The sequence below is a fragment of the Triticum aestivum genome, chromosome 5D, assembly GCF_018294505.1.
Source record: "Triticum aestivum cultivar Chinese Spring chromosome 5D, IWGSC CS RefSeq v2.1, whole genome shotgun sequence".
Classification (NCBI taxonomy): Eukaryota; Viridiplantae; Streptophyta; class Magnoliopsida; order Poales; family Poaceae; genus Triticum; species Triticum aestivum.
In genome coordinates this window covers 426,373,926-426,386,495 of record NC_057808.1, presented here as the reverse complement: position 1 = coordinate 426,386,495, position 12,570 = coordinate 426,373,926, and the positions used below count along the sequence as shown (strand labels likewise).

The 12,570-nt window shown below is 49.0% G+C and overlaps 2 protein-coding genes and 1 long non-coding RNA gene across 4 annotated transcripts; 2 read left to right on the top strand and 1 right to left on the bottom strand.

Annotated features, from left to right (window-relative positions):
* On the top strand, positions 1-1,614 carry LOC123122364 (uncharacterized). The gene has a single exon (XM_044542554.1). It carries the CDS (start codon positions 285-287, stop codon positions 1,293-1,295), a length of 1,011 nt encoding a protein of 336 aa, XP_044398489.1. The 5' UTR covers positions 1-284; the 3' UTR covers positions 1,296-1,614.
* Positions 1,615-5,827: 4,213 nt separating this feature from the next.
* Positions 5,828-11,632, top strand: LOC123122362 (5'-3' exoribonuclease 3). Of its 2 annotated transcripts, XM_044542552.1 has the most exons (21): positions 5,828-6,023; positions 6,154-6,434; positions 6,539-6,617; positions 6,727-6,803; positions 6,886-7,077; positions 7,407-7,526; positions 7,636-7,740; positions 7,812-7,970; positions 8,060-8,137; positions 8,225-8,335; positions 8,415-8,555; positions 8,761-8,856; positions 8,919-9,005; positions 9,151-9,221; positions 9,474-9,688; positions 9,783-9,823; positions 10,173-10,247; positions 10,369-10,502; positions 10,592-10,702; positions 10,777-10,897; positions 10,968-11,632. In XM_044542552.1, exons 2-21 carry the CDS (start codon positions 6,186-6,188, stop codon positions 11,388-11,390), a joined length of 2,685 nt encoding a protein of 894 aa, XP_044398487.1. In that variant the 5' UTR covers positions 5,828-6,023; positions 6,154-6,185; the 3' UTR covers positions 11,391-11,632. The 2 variants fall into 2 exon arrangements, with proteins under 2 accessions (XP_044398487.1, XP_044398488.1); XM_044542553.1 differs by having other exon boundaries at positions 5,933-6,434; positions 10,822-10,897.
* Positions 6,491-11,281, bottom strand: LOC123122363 (uncharacterized). Its single transcript, XR_006460187.1, has 4 exons — positions 11,016-11,281; positions 10,615-10,889; positions 10,349-10,441; positions 6,491-7,057 (listed from the first exon to the last, which is right to left on the bottom strand). It is a non-coding gene; the product is annotated as an uncharacterized lncRNA (long non-coding RNA).
* Positions 11,633-12,570: the final 938 nt, after the last annotated feature.

Here is a 12,570-nt window from a genome sequence, read left to right as displayed (position 1 = left end):
CATCCACCTAACGCCAGTCGGACCAACCAAAACACACAAACGCCCAAGAAATAGCACGCCGTGCCCCCTCCTCCTCCCCCATCGACCCGAGCTCCAACAAAATCAACCATACATCTCCACATGTCCATCCAGAGCTAGCTCTAGCTGACGCAGTGTGATGTTTTTGCGCTTGCGCCATTAATCAATCACCCAGTCCCGAGCTCAAGCTCACGGCGACGACGACGTCGCGCGCGTGTCCAGCTCAGAGCCGTTATTTATAGGAGGGTCTCATCTGCCGCGCAGCCATGTCTTCTTCCCCCAATAGCGACGACAACGGCAAGAAGAACCCGCTGGACGCCATGGGCGCCTTCTTCTCGGCGCAGGTGAACCGCCGCAAGCTGGTGACCACGCAGAAGCTGGCCATGTCCGAGCGCTGCACCTCCTGCGGCGACGAGTTTCCCGGCTGCGCCCACCGCCCCGCCGACCGCAAGACGTGGATGGCGGAGCTGGGGCCCGACCGCCTGCGCGTGCACCAGGTGGTGTGGCCGGGCACCCACGACTCGGCCACCAACAAGATCGGCATCCCCTTCATCACCCGCCCCTTCGCGCAGTGCCAGTCGCTCTCCGTCTACCACCAGCTCGCCCTCGGCTGCCGCCTCCTCGACGTCCGCGTGCAGGAGGAGCGCCGCGTCTGCCACGGCGTGCTCGCCACCTATTCCGTCGACGTCGTGCTCGACGACGTGCTGCGCTTCCTGGCCGAGACCCAGTCGGAGGTCCTGGTGCTGGAGATCCGCACCGAGTTCGGCCGCGAGGACCCGCCGGACTTCGCCAAGTACCTGGTGGAGCGGCTCGGGGAGCACCTGATCCCGCAGGACGAGGCGGTGTTCGGCAAGACGGTGGCGGAGCTGCTCCCGAGGCGGGTGATCTGCGTGTGGAAGCCGCGCAAGTCGCCGGCGCCCGGGCGCGGCGAGCCGCTGTGGAGCTCCGGCTACCTGCGGGACAACTGGATCGACACGGACCTGCCGGAGACCAAGTACGAGAGCAACCTCAAGTTCCTGGGCCAGCAGCCGCCGGCGAGGGACCGGCGGTACCTGTACCGGGTGGAGAACACGGTGACGCCGCAGGCCGACAACCCGGTGGTGTGCGTGCGGCCCGTCACGAACCGCATCCGCGGCTACGCGCGCAGCTTCATCGCCGAGGCCTTCGCCAAGGGCCTCGGCGACCGGCTCCAGGTCTTCTCCACCGACTTCATCGACGGCGACTTCGTCGACGCCTGCGCCGGCGTCACCAAGGCCCGCGTCGACGGCACCGCGTGAGATCAACGGCGTGCATGGCCTTGTGTAGTAATTAGAGGTGTGGCCGCGCGCGATTAGAGGGGTTCGTTTGTTGGTCCTTCGGGTTGTCTTTCCTTCTTTTCGTGGTTTGCAGAGGAGAGCAGAGCAGGGGAGCAGAAGCAGAGTGTCTGAGTGTGGGTCCGGGTGGGGATTATTTACTTACAGGTAAATCTGGGACACCATGGATTAATGGTGTTGATGTTCGTGCGTGATGTTTTGTACTGTACTAGTGGATTGGGGGTCTGTAAATACAGTGGCGAATTGCATGTGCAAGGGAATAAGCAAAACTGTTTGATGTGAATTGTTCGTTCATCTCAGCAGAGAAAAGTTTTCATGCAAATAGCCACTGCTAGTAGGATAGTTAATTCCTCCAAAAAAAACCTTGATTATGTATGTAATATTATCCAGGATGGTTTTCATTAACTCTCAGAAAAAGAAAAAGGGAAATACTTTCAGGGTGGCTTTCAACTGGCCGCAATGTTCTCTGCTGCTGTTACCATCGAAGTTACTTGCGATCAAGGCAAGCGTCACGGTCGAGCATTTATTCGACAGTGGACAGCTTCTTTCTACACTAACATCACATCAGGTCTATTTACAAAAAAATAAAAATAAAAATCACAACAGGTCATTTTAAACTTTTATCTTTTGCCAGTTTGATTTTTTAAAGAAGGTAACAAAGTTAGTATTGTATTTGCGTGCATTTGCTACGCCTTTGCTATTTGCAAGCTGCCTGAAAATACAGCTTGCAATCGGTCGATTTGGGAAGGGAGAAGATGGCAAGGTGTTGCCAGGGACGATGCGGCATCGTCGATGAAGGAAAGTTGGCGGTCGATGGTGCGTGGAAGACCCATTAGTGTAGGGAAGGCGGGGCGGTGAGGCACCGGCCACGATGGTGGGGAGGAAGGCGGGGAGGAAGGAGAAGATGATGGCGAGTGACACGAGGGAGAAGTTGAAGCAATCTGAGTTTTCACACAACTATCAACAGAGGTCCAAATTTGTGTGCTGGGTGGAACTACATGCTGAATATACTACTCCCAGAAAAGATACCATCACACATGTGGCGAAGCTGCACCAACAACTTTGCTGGACACGAGCCACATGGCGTCCACTCGAACATGTCCTAATCAATCACCCGATTAGGGTCTTTTCCCGTTATTAATTCTTTCTTATCCACGGCGAGCGCGACGCGGCAACCAACACGAAATAATCAGCAAGCTTGATCAACGTGGCATACGCGCCGTCGCCGGTGCCGGCTGGAATCGTAGGAAGGCGGTGTACGGGCCAGAGGCCGAAGTGTCGAAGCCCACTTCTGACTGAAAGCCTTTTTCACCTCAAGAAAAAGAAAAATCTACAAACGAGAGCTATGTCTCGCATTAAGCGAATTATTTTTTTATGAATCCATACTTACCAGTGAACGGTTTTTGGTATAAGATAAACTTCAATGGGGCTGGTCATATATTACTCCCAAGTGAACACGGTTTTTCTTTTTTTGCAGGAAAAATATTTATAACCCATAGATGCTGGTCACCAGTCATCCAAAGAGCGCATTCATACCCATAACATTACGTATGAGTCCAGCACCTAGTTCCACACCCAGTGATCTCTCGTAATATGATACTCTTTTGACCCACATCTGTATATCTACTTGAAACAGGTTTACACCATCATCCATAAGCGAGGACTGTTTGTGGCAGCGGCTGCTCTTTGTGGCGGTCGTGGGGCGCCTATGGGTGTGAGTTTTCCCTTGTCTTGTGAACCTTCGTGGTGGCGGAGTGCCTTAAACCGAGGGAATAGGCCCCCGGCCCGACATCGGAGGCGGTGTGGTGCGAGTTCGACGGAGCACCGGCTCTGGGCTGCTGGCTGAGAGCATCTCCAGCCGTTGGCCTCCCAGGCGGCGATTTTACGCGCCCCTAGGGGCGAGTCGGCGCTAAAATCGGCGCGGGGGAGCGGGTTCCCAGCCGCTCGTCCCAGGGTCGCCCCCAGACGCGGATTTATTTAGAAAAAACCAAATTCGGCAAAGTTCGGCTAAATTCGGCAAACTTGACATAATTTTGGACATGTTCGGCGTTACATAAGTTATTTAAAAAAACAACTATGGGGTGAAGAAGTCGTTGAGCGCGGCGAAGTCGCCTACGTCGCCGCCGTCCTCGTCATCGTCGGCGGCCTTCTCCTTGATGGCACCCCTGCTGGACCCCTGCCCGGCGTCTCCATGGTGGACCGGTGGCGGCGGCACGTCGTCATCGTCGCTGTCGTCGAGGACGACCACGCCTCCCTCGTCCCGGCCACGACGCCGAGCTTCAAAGCGCTCAAAGGCGAGGATCTGGTGCTGCAGCTCCGTCTGCGCCCAGTCGTCGCGCGCCCACTTCAGGGCCGCCGCGTCATCGAGCTCCTCCTCCTTGACGCCGCCGGCGAGCCCAGGCTCCGTCTTGACGGCGCCGAGCCCCGGCTTCGTCTTTGGCTTGACGTAGCGCGGAGGTGCCGAGGAGGGGGCGCACCTGCCACCCTCGTTGATGACGATGCCGGCGATGCGGGTGCGCCAGCCGAGCGGCGTCTCCGCGGCGGGCTCGGCCTTGACGCCGAACAGCGCCGGCGAGCGAAGAGTGGGAGGAGGAGCGGGAGGACGACTGAGAGGAGGAAGAGGAGGAGGAGCCGAACCTCCTGGGCGCCCATGGCCTGGCGCTCCGGCGGCCGCGGCAGGGTATGCCAGCGGCGGGTCATCGCCGCCCTCGAGGTACGCCAGCACCTCGTGGAGTGTGCGGCGGGGACGCCCCACCAGACGCGGCGGCCGTCACTGTTCTTGATGCCGCCCACCACCGGCGCCCCGTTCGTGGACGCCAGCCACTGCGCCTGTCGGCGCTGGAAGTACTCCGTCCACGCCTCGTGGTTGTCGGCGGCGTACTGAGGGAGGGCGCGCTGCGCGTCCGTCAGGGACGAACGCACGCGGTCGACCTCGGCAGCGAAGATGCAGGGGCGAGCGTCGACATCGGGCACCGGGGGGATAGGGACGCCCCCGTTGCTGAGCCTCCATCCCGTCGGGCCGGCGCGCATGTCCGGCGGCGCCGGGATGTTGGCCTCGAACAGGAGCCACGCCTCCCACTCTTGGAACGAGCGGCGGCCGAAGCCGTTGGCCGCCGCGGCGTTGCCGGGGAAGCATTCGGCCATCGGGAAGGGAAGGGAAGGAAAAGGAGATAGGCGACACTCGGCAGCGGACGAGAGAGAGGCAGGGATCGGCGGCGGGTTTTGGCTCGGGCTGGTGTGGCCAGCGACGAGGGGGAGCCGCTGGTTTTATAGCCCGCGCCGTGTGTACGCGTGGCGGGAAAGGAGTCGTCGCCGCGCCGCCTGTGAGGAATCAATGGCAAGGCTGACCGGCGGCAGCCTTGCCATTGATTCCCCGCGGGAAACCGAGGCGTTCTGGGGAAAGACGAGGCGTCGTGTCGCTGACGCGGCTGGCCCGCGGCTCTTTCGTGCTAAAACCGCTCGCCCCGGCGTCCCCGGGCGCTCTCCAGCGTGCTGGGTTCGGCCTAGGTCCGCCGGCGCCAGTTTCGGCCCAAGCCAGTGAAAAACAGACTCCTGGGGATGCGACTGGGCCGATTTTTCGTTGCCGGTGTGGAAAAAACATCTCGGGAGGGCCTGTTGGGGGCACGGCTGGAGATGCTATGAGGACTCGGTTTTCTATTTGCTGGTATGGGCTCGGGTCGATGATTTCTGTGTGGATGCCGGAGCGGCCTCTTCTAGTTGGTGATTTTGGTGTTGTGTCGCTGGTCGTGTGGAAGGCAGTAGTATGACGGACGACGGTCCCAGTGCGGGCGGCTCCTTGGAAGCGTTGAGAGCCGGCGACGCAATGAACTGTCCTCACGATAATCCGGTGATGGCGGTTTTTTGCGTTGCTCCGGACGAAAGTTTAGCCTGGCTTTATTGGCGGTCGGTGACAAGCATGCTCTCCCGCGTTGTTTCCATCTTGATGACATTGTTGTGGAGTATTGAACCGTCTTCGTCTTCCAGGTGAAAACCCAGATCAATTCTTGATCAAATGATGGCGCCGTTCCTTGACATAATTTTCCTCATTCCGGGCCATCGGGAAAAAAATTACTCTCACTCCGGGTCCCTTTGTTTTGCTTTCATATACAAGCATGTAAGTTTTTCTGTGTGGAAAAAGCATAGTTATGTAAGTTTAGCGTGTCAAATAGTTTGTTTTTTGATAATTATAAGTTATAGAATCAATTGTAGTATTTTTTAGAAAAGGAGTATCACCCCATACACTCCATTGCAGGCAACGATAATAATAATTTGTCAACGGTGCGACCTTTCTTGTGCAAACATGTTGTTTCTCTCTCTCTCTCTCTCTCTCTCTCTTGTTCCAGCAGTATGCCTAAACCTCGGGATTTTCCATATGAATTTTTCAGTATGCCTAAAACAAAAAGAAAAAGAAAGAACCCACTAAAACAAGCAGGGGCGAAGGTACGCCTCTGGAATTTTATTATCAGAAATGATAGGAGCTTTCGTGCAAACATGTCTGATTTGCTGTATGCGGATTACCTAGTACTGTGCAGCTTATTCTATTCAGCATGTAATCATGGCGGGAGCATTGACTTGACCTGGCTTCAGGAAGTGTATCCTCTGCCTTTAGGCTTTAGCAACAGCAGGTACTCTTCGTGGAAAGTCTTGAGAAGCATGGTGGAAAGTCGACTCAGCAAAGCATCCAAAGAAAAGGTAGTCGCCAAAGATAGCTAAATATCTCAAGCTAGATTAGCAACCGATCTGTTGCGACCTGCTCCCAGCTAAATATCCCAAGATTTGTTGGGTGTCTGGCCCAGTTATGAAATTCATCACTCTCTCCCAGATGCCAAGATTCTACTGTACTAGCTAGAGGCCATGGGAATACCTTCCTTCTTCAGCTGGCTCGTGGGCAAGTACCCAAAAATCGTCGGCACCATCATCGACGTCTACTCTGCCTCGTCATCGGAGGAGGACGAGGAGGAAGAAAAAGAAGAAGAGGAGGAAGAGAAGGGGGGAGAAGAAGAGGTTGATGAAGATGATGATGAAGAAGAGATCATCTACGACAACCTCTACCTCGACATGAATGAAATCATCCACAAATGCTTCCGCCTCAACAACGGGCTGGTAATAAGCACCTCAACCCATGACGATTTGCATGCAATCTACCCGGTGTCTGTTGATTCTCTTGAACTCTTGACCTGGCCTTAATTTCACTGGCATTTGCGCAGGTGTACAATTGGTTTTTCGCTTACTTGGATCGCCTGTTTCGCATCGTCAGGCCAAGGAGGCTCCTTTACTTGGCAGTAGGTCCGTACATATTATATACATGGATCGATCCCTAGTACACACAAAAATGGCTTCTCTTGATTCCTCTTTCCCATGATATGCATCATCCACCTACAAATTCCAACCGCAGATGGCGTCGCCCCTATGTCCAAGATGACCAAGCTGCGACAGAGGTACTTCAAAACTGCCAAGTATCGTGCAGACTCGGTGAGCCCTCAAGTCTATTTCATTTCATTCCCTCGACAAGGTAACAGTTTATCATAAAATTCACAATGCATATATGCACCAGGAGGCTGAAGCGATTCTCTTGACGGAGATATTCAGAGCTCAGGGGAAAGAGGTGATGCCCCGAGATACGTACGAGCTTGAGAATCCTGTTGTCAAGATGCCGGGGACGGAATTCATGGAGAAGATATCAGCAGCGCTGGAGTACTTCATCCGCGAACGGTTGAATACGGACCCTGAATGGAAAGACATCAAGGTTTGCACTTATTTTTTAACAAGCAAATGGAGTTCATGTTCATCTCAACTGTTTAGCTGCAGTTTTTTGGTGGTGGGGGTGAAATAGACTACTATTTCCCATATGTTACATAAATAATAACTCCACTCTAATTGTTATTTTTCACAAATATACCTCTAGCACACTGAAACTGTGATTGCGGCCCCATCTAAATACTCTGTTCCATCTTGACAGTATTAAGATTTTTGGATCACTGTAAAGCATGTATCTTAGGGGCTGTGGGAACTTGCTGAATTTGTCCAGGTTGGTCATTGTTGATGAGTTCACAGTTGATCTTTTTTTTACTGAAGGTAATACTTTCTGATGCAAATGTTCCTGGAGAAGGGGAGCACAAGATCATGTCTTTCATTCGCGCGCAACGAAGCATGGAAAACTATGATCCGAACACCCGCCATTGTCTGCATGGGCATGTATGAACTTTAACCGCAGGACGCACTTGATTATCTCAATCGAACACAATGTTTGAGATGTTCACTACTGCCTAGTTATGTTACAGTTAACTCTGAAGAATTATCACAGGATGCAGATCTGATCATGCTTGCGTTGGCATCTCACGAAGTCCACATTTCAATTTTGCGGGAGTTCGATAATCCAAATGGCAGGATACCCGCGAGATTTTATCAGGTCTATTCCCCTGAAATAATATTACCAAAAGGTTCACATTTTGACTATAGGAATAACACCTCCTTTTGCAGTTTGTGGACATATGGATTCTGAGAGAGTACTTGGAGCTTGAAATGAAGACACCAGGTTGCAAACAAGATACCGAGAGACTAATAGATGACTTTATCTTTATTTGTTTCTTGACAGGAAACGATTTCATTCCACAGATTCCTTCACTAGAGATAAATGAAGTACGTATATTGTATGTTGTTAGATTCTAGTAATAATTTAACATATTCATTGCTGTGATTGTTCCTCTGATCTATGTTCGATGTGACAGTTTGCAGTTGATCTTCTCATTGAAGTGTACAAAACAACCTTCAACAAAATGGGGGGCTATATGGTCAACACAGACAAAGTACCTGGAGAATTTCTGCCTTTTTACTTTCATCGATGATTAGCCATTGGGTTGTAGTTTATGTGATTTTGCTTCTATGGGAAACAGATCAAAGATAAATACGGTGCGTATCTGGAAGTCTCAAGGTTAGAGAAGTTCTTTCATGAACTGTCCTTGTGCGAAGAGAAAATTTTACTCAAAAGATATGAACTGCAAGAGGTATGTTATCATCCTTGTCAGTAGTGCGCGCTAGTGCCAATTAGCATTTACATATGCTTTGTTATTGAGTTATCTGCAGAAGTTACTGTGCAAGATACAGAGTGAAGCTGCAGTAAAGGAATGGGCCAAGGGAGAGGACAGGGGAGAGAAGAAAACATCATTTGCTCAACATTTTTTTTATCCTGTAGAGACTTCCCTTGAAAGAAAGTCTGACGATGTGGTAAGGATTAGTTAGCTAAAAAAAAGTTGTGTAGTGGTCTCGTTGGTTTTTCTAGTCAGGAAGAACATCCCGAGTTCAAGTCATTTTTGACACACAAGGCAGTACTTCTACTTGCATCCCTAACGAGTCTAATGAATGGGAGTTCTCTTTATTTCTGCTACAAATTAAGGAATGCTTGAACTTCTGATTGATTCCCTATTATCAGGTCCGAAAGAATACCAGGGAGCTATGGAGAACTGTGAGCGATATTTTCTGTAATAAGGATGACCTTTTTAAAAATGGAGCCTGCAAACAAGACAAGGTTAGTGGCGTATATTGCTAGAGATATTTCTTGGTGTGCAGTTTCTCATGTATCTATTGCAGATAAGACCAGGATGGAAATCCCGGTTCTACAGAGAGAAGCTTGGTGCCGAAACTTCTAAAGAAGTTGGAAGGCTGCAGACAGAAATGGTTGTGGTTTCCCTTGTTTCTTCGTGCAAATGGAGTCTCATGAGGCTGGCCATGGGAAATTTAGATTGATATAATCTGTTTCTTTTTTTCTTACTGACTTGAATTATTTATTTTGCGGGTTGAACACTTCTCATATGTAATTTAGGTTCAGAAGTATTTAGAAGGATTATGCTGGATGCTTCAATGCTATTTTTATGAAGTTCCTTCATGGACTTGGTATGAACAAAACATATATAAATTGTACAATTTTTGTCTATATGTTTCCTTACACTCCGTAATTTCATGGCTCTGAGTTGTTATTATGACTTTTGTCCCAAGGACCACTAGCTTTCACAGTATTTCTATGCTAGTGATATCTGACAGCTCCAGTACATATGTGCAAGAAAAACGTTTCCATTCTATGTCCATATGTTTTATGGTACCCCCGCAAAAAAAAAGTCTTATGGTAGAATATCTGTGTTCTTGCAGGTGCTACCCATTCTATTATGCTCCTTTTGCATCGGATTTCAAATGTCTGTCTCAATTCAACATATCTTTCACCGTGGACAAACCACTAAGACCATTTGATCAGCTCATGGCAGTTTTGCCACCACAAAAGAATGTTTTGTCATGTGCCCTTCCAAAATGTTACAGCAAATTAATAGGCTGTGAAGAATCTAAAATACAAATGTCCCATCCAACAGGTATTTAAGTAAATCCACCAAGTATGTTTGTCATTCTTAGTTCATACCATAGATTGTTGGCGTGCTTATGCAGATGCAATTATTTTGTCAACAGAGTTCGAGATTGATCCAGATGGCAAACGTTTCTTGTCACAAGTAAGTTATCCGTTCACATTTCCATTAGGGAAACTGAATCAGTTTATACTTTCAACTTAAACTGATCAAGTGTTGATGTGCTTAGGATGACACCCCTTAGGTCCCGCTTGGAATCGGTCTAACTATTTACACTTGTATTTATTTTACACGTGTATATTACCGGCCATTTGTGATTTCCACCTGAAAAAATAAACGGCCGATGAAGGCGTGTATATTTTACAGACGTATAGCGCTCGGAAACGAGAATCCAATCAGGCCCTTAGGTGCTAGGTTATGCAAAAAGGACTCTGATGCTAACTTTCAATGAATAAATAAATTGTACTAATTTTCAACTAATAAATTGTTTCAGGGTATTGCAAAGTTACCATTCATAGACAAGGAACTGCTGCTTTCAGCTACCAAAATGGTAGAGAAAGATCTAACGGTAATAGAACCGCCCGCCATCTTATTATCTTCTACTACCAATGTACACTAACTTAAAACTACTGTTGCGTAAATCATAAGTCAAAAGGCATTGGTATTTACCTTGTTAACACATACATTAGGAGGATGAGATGGCACGGAATAATGCTCGGCAGGAGAGGATCTTCCTGAGGAACTCGCAGAGTCTGGCAAATACTGCAGCATTTGTGGCAACAATTTCAGACAATGCACAGAAAAAGCTTTGGATAGACACTAGGTGCTTGAATTCTGAACTGAACTTAGTGAAGTTGAGTACTTTGCTCAGAGCAATACAGAACTGATGCTGAATATTTTGCCTTGGCATAGTGAAATAGGGGGATGGTTCTCACCAGATGAGAAGGAGGTTGAAAGCTCTGCGTTAAGAAAAAATAAGGTTCAACACGCGTGGTCGTGGATAAGAGATCCACACATGACAGTGTAAGTCAGTTTACTCTTGAGCTTATCATATTCATGCATTGGAAGGGATATCTCAATTCGTCGTTTTTCCTCAGTCCTCACATCACATCCCCTGTGTCACTGTGTGAATGTCTCCTCAGATCAGCAATGTTCTTCAACCCTGAGGCAGTGAAGCCGATTTCAAGACTGCTTGACAATGTCATAGTGCCTGACAAGGTAGATTCAGATGAAGTGGTAGCACAAAATTTCGACTGATTTATCTGAACTTATGTATCCACTCCTGCAGACTATAACTGAAGCGGACATTCGGAAGAGGCCGATGTGGCACACGTACCCGGGTCCAAGGCCAAGACGGCCGCATGTCACCCACAAACCAGACACCCATTGGAAGGCGAGCTCGCCGGCGACGCCGAGAGAAGAGCACAAGCTCGCCGGAGAGGGGTGGCTGGGACGGGGGAAGGGAAGCGCCGCTGCCACTGCCGAGACACGGCAGATCGGGCCGAGCGGCTATGGGAGAGGTTCCCAGGGTGCGGACATGGCGCAGAGACAGAGCCGAGGCAGCCGGTTCGACGGCGGTGATGAGTGGGCAGGAGGAGGCGGCGGCGGCGCGGTGAAGAGGCCGGAGACGGAGGGGCGGCCCGTTGGGTTGTGGGCGAGAGGAGGCGGCCGTCGCGGGAGCGGGCCAGCCCGCCGCGGTAGCACGTTTTAATTCATTTGAGGTCCGTTTCGAGCTTCGGGCTGGCCGGAGTATCAAGCGCGAAGCAGAAGATCTAGGGACGAGCCCAAAGCAGAAGTTTCAGGTGCCCATGAGGTCATCGCTCAATTTTTTTTAATAGTGTACAATGGATAATATGTTAGTCTTATCTTCAATAAAAAAGCGAGACCATTCCGGACTAGCCTTTGAAGGTATATTTTTATAAAAGAAATCTCTGAGCACATCGCGCCAGCCAAGACTCGCACGCGGGTTGGCTAGTTGCGCTCCTTGCGGGCCTAGCCAAAAGGATGACACCCTGTTTTAAGTCTTAATTTTCTTTAATAACTAGCTATTTTAAATAAAAAAGTGATGCGGCATATTGTGTTTAGAGGTTATCTCTTAATTAAGAGGAGGAAATCCTTTTCACTGATTTCACTTTCCTTCAGTCCGGCATTTTATTTTACATGATACTTGTAATACAACACCACTGTAATGCCTTGAGCCGGACGTGTTGGTGGTTTGGGTCATAATAGGTGCTTTCGCTTTGATGGGGCACACAAACTTCTCATGCAAGAGATAACATTAGTCTAACAATTAAGGATGAGTTTGTCATTGAAGTGGATTATAATAATTGAGCTTATCGAACAATGTAAGTGTATACGGTGAAAGTTGCTTTTGGAGCTCGGCCTCCATGAAGGCCGGTTTTTGAAAAATTCAAAATTCAACAAAATTCATATTATTACATTTCAAAACATTCTAAAAAAGATGCAGACATAGATAGAGGCATAACACACATGTGTGTAAAGTTTTAGGATGAAATACGTTGAAATAAGGGTTGTGCAAAAAAAAAACCAAATATGTGGCTTTTCAACACATCATACTATTCATCATAAAAGTCCATGAATTTGTTCTTTTTGCACAGACCACAACTCAAAGTATTTCATTCTGAAATTTTACAGAGATACACAACACATCCTTGTGTACCTGTACATTTTCTTCAGATTTTTTTGAAACCAAAAAGTACAAATTTTCATTTTTCAAAAAATCCGGCCTCCATGGAGGCCGAGCTCCAAAATTCCGTTCTCGTGTATACAGTTCCTATTTTGAGCTTTATTCACAGTGTTGGAAATATGCCCTAGAGGCAATAATAAAATGGTTATTATTATATTTCCTTGTTCATGATAATTGTCTATTG

Excerpts from the sequence above, each read along its gene's own strand:
- LOC123122362 (XM_044542552.1), top strand. The coding sequence starts at position 6,186 with ATGGGAATACCTTCCTTCTTCAGCTGGCTCGTGGGCAAGTACCCAAAA. Across the intron at positions 6,618-6,726 it reads GCTCCTTTACTTGGCAGTAG|ATGGCGTCGCCCCTATGTCC; the intron begins GTCCGTACATAT and ends TTCCAACCGCAG. Across the intron at positions 10,503-10,591 it reads AAGCTTTGGATAGACACTAG|TGAAATAGGGGGATGGTTCT; the intron begins GTGCTTGAATTC and ends GCCTTGGCATAG.
- LOC123122364 (XM_044542554.1), top strand. The coding sequence starts at position 285 with ATGTCTTCTTCCCCCAATAGCGACGACAACGGCAAGAAGAACCCGCTG.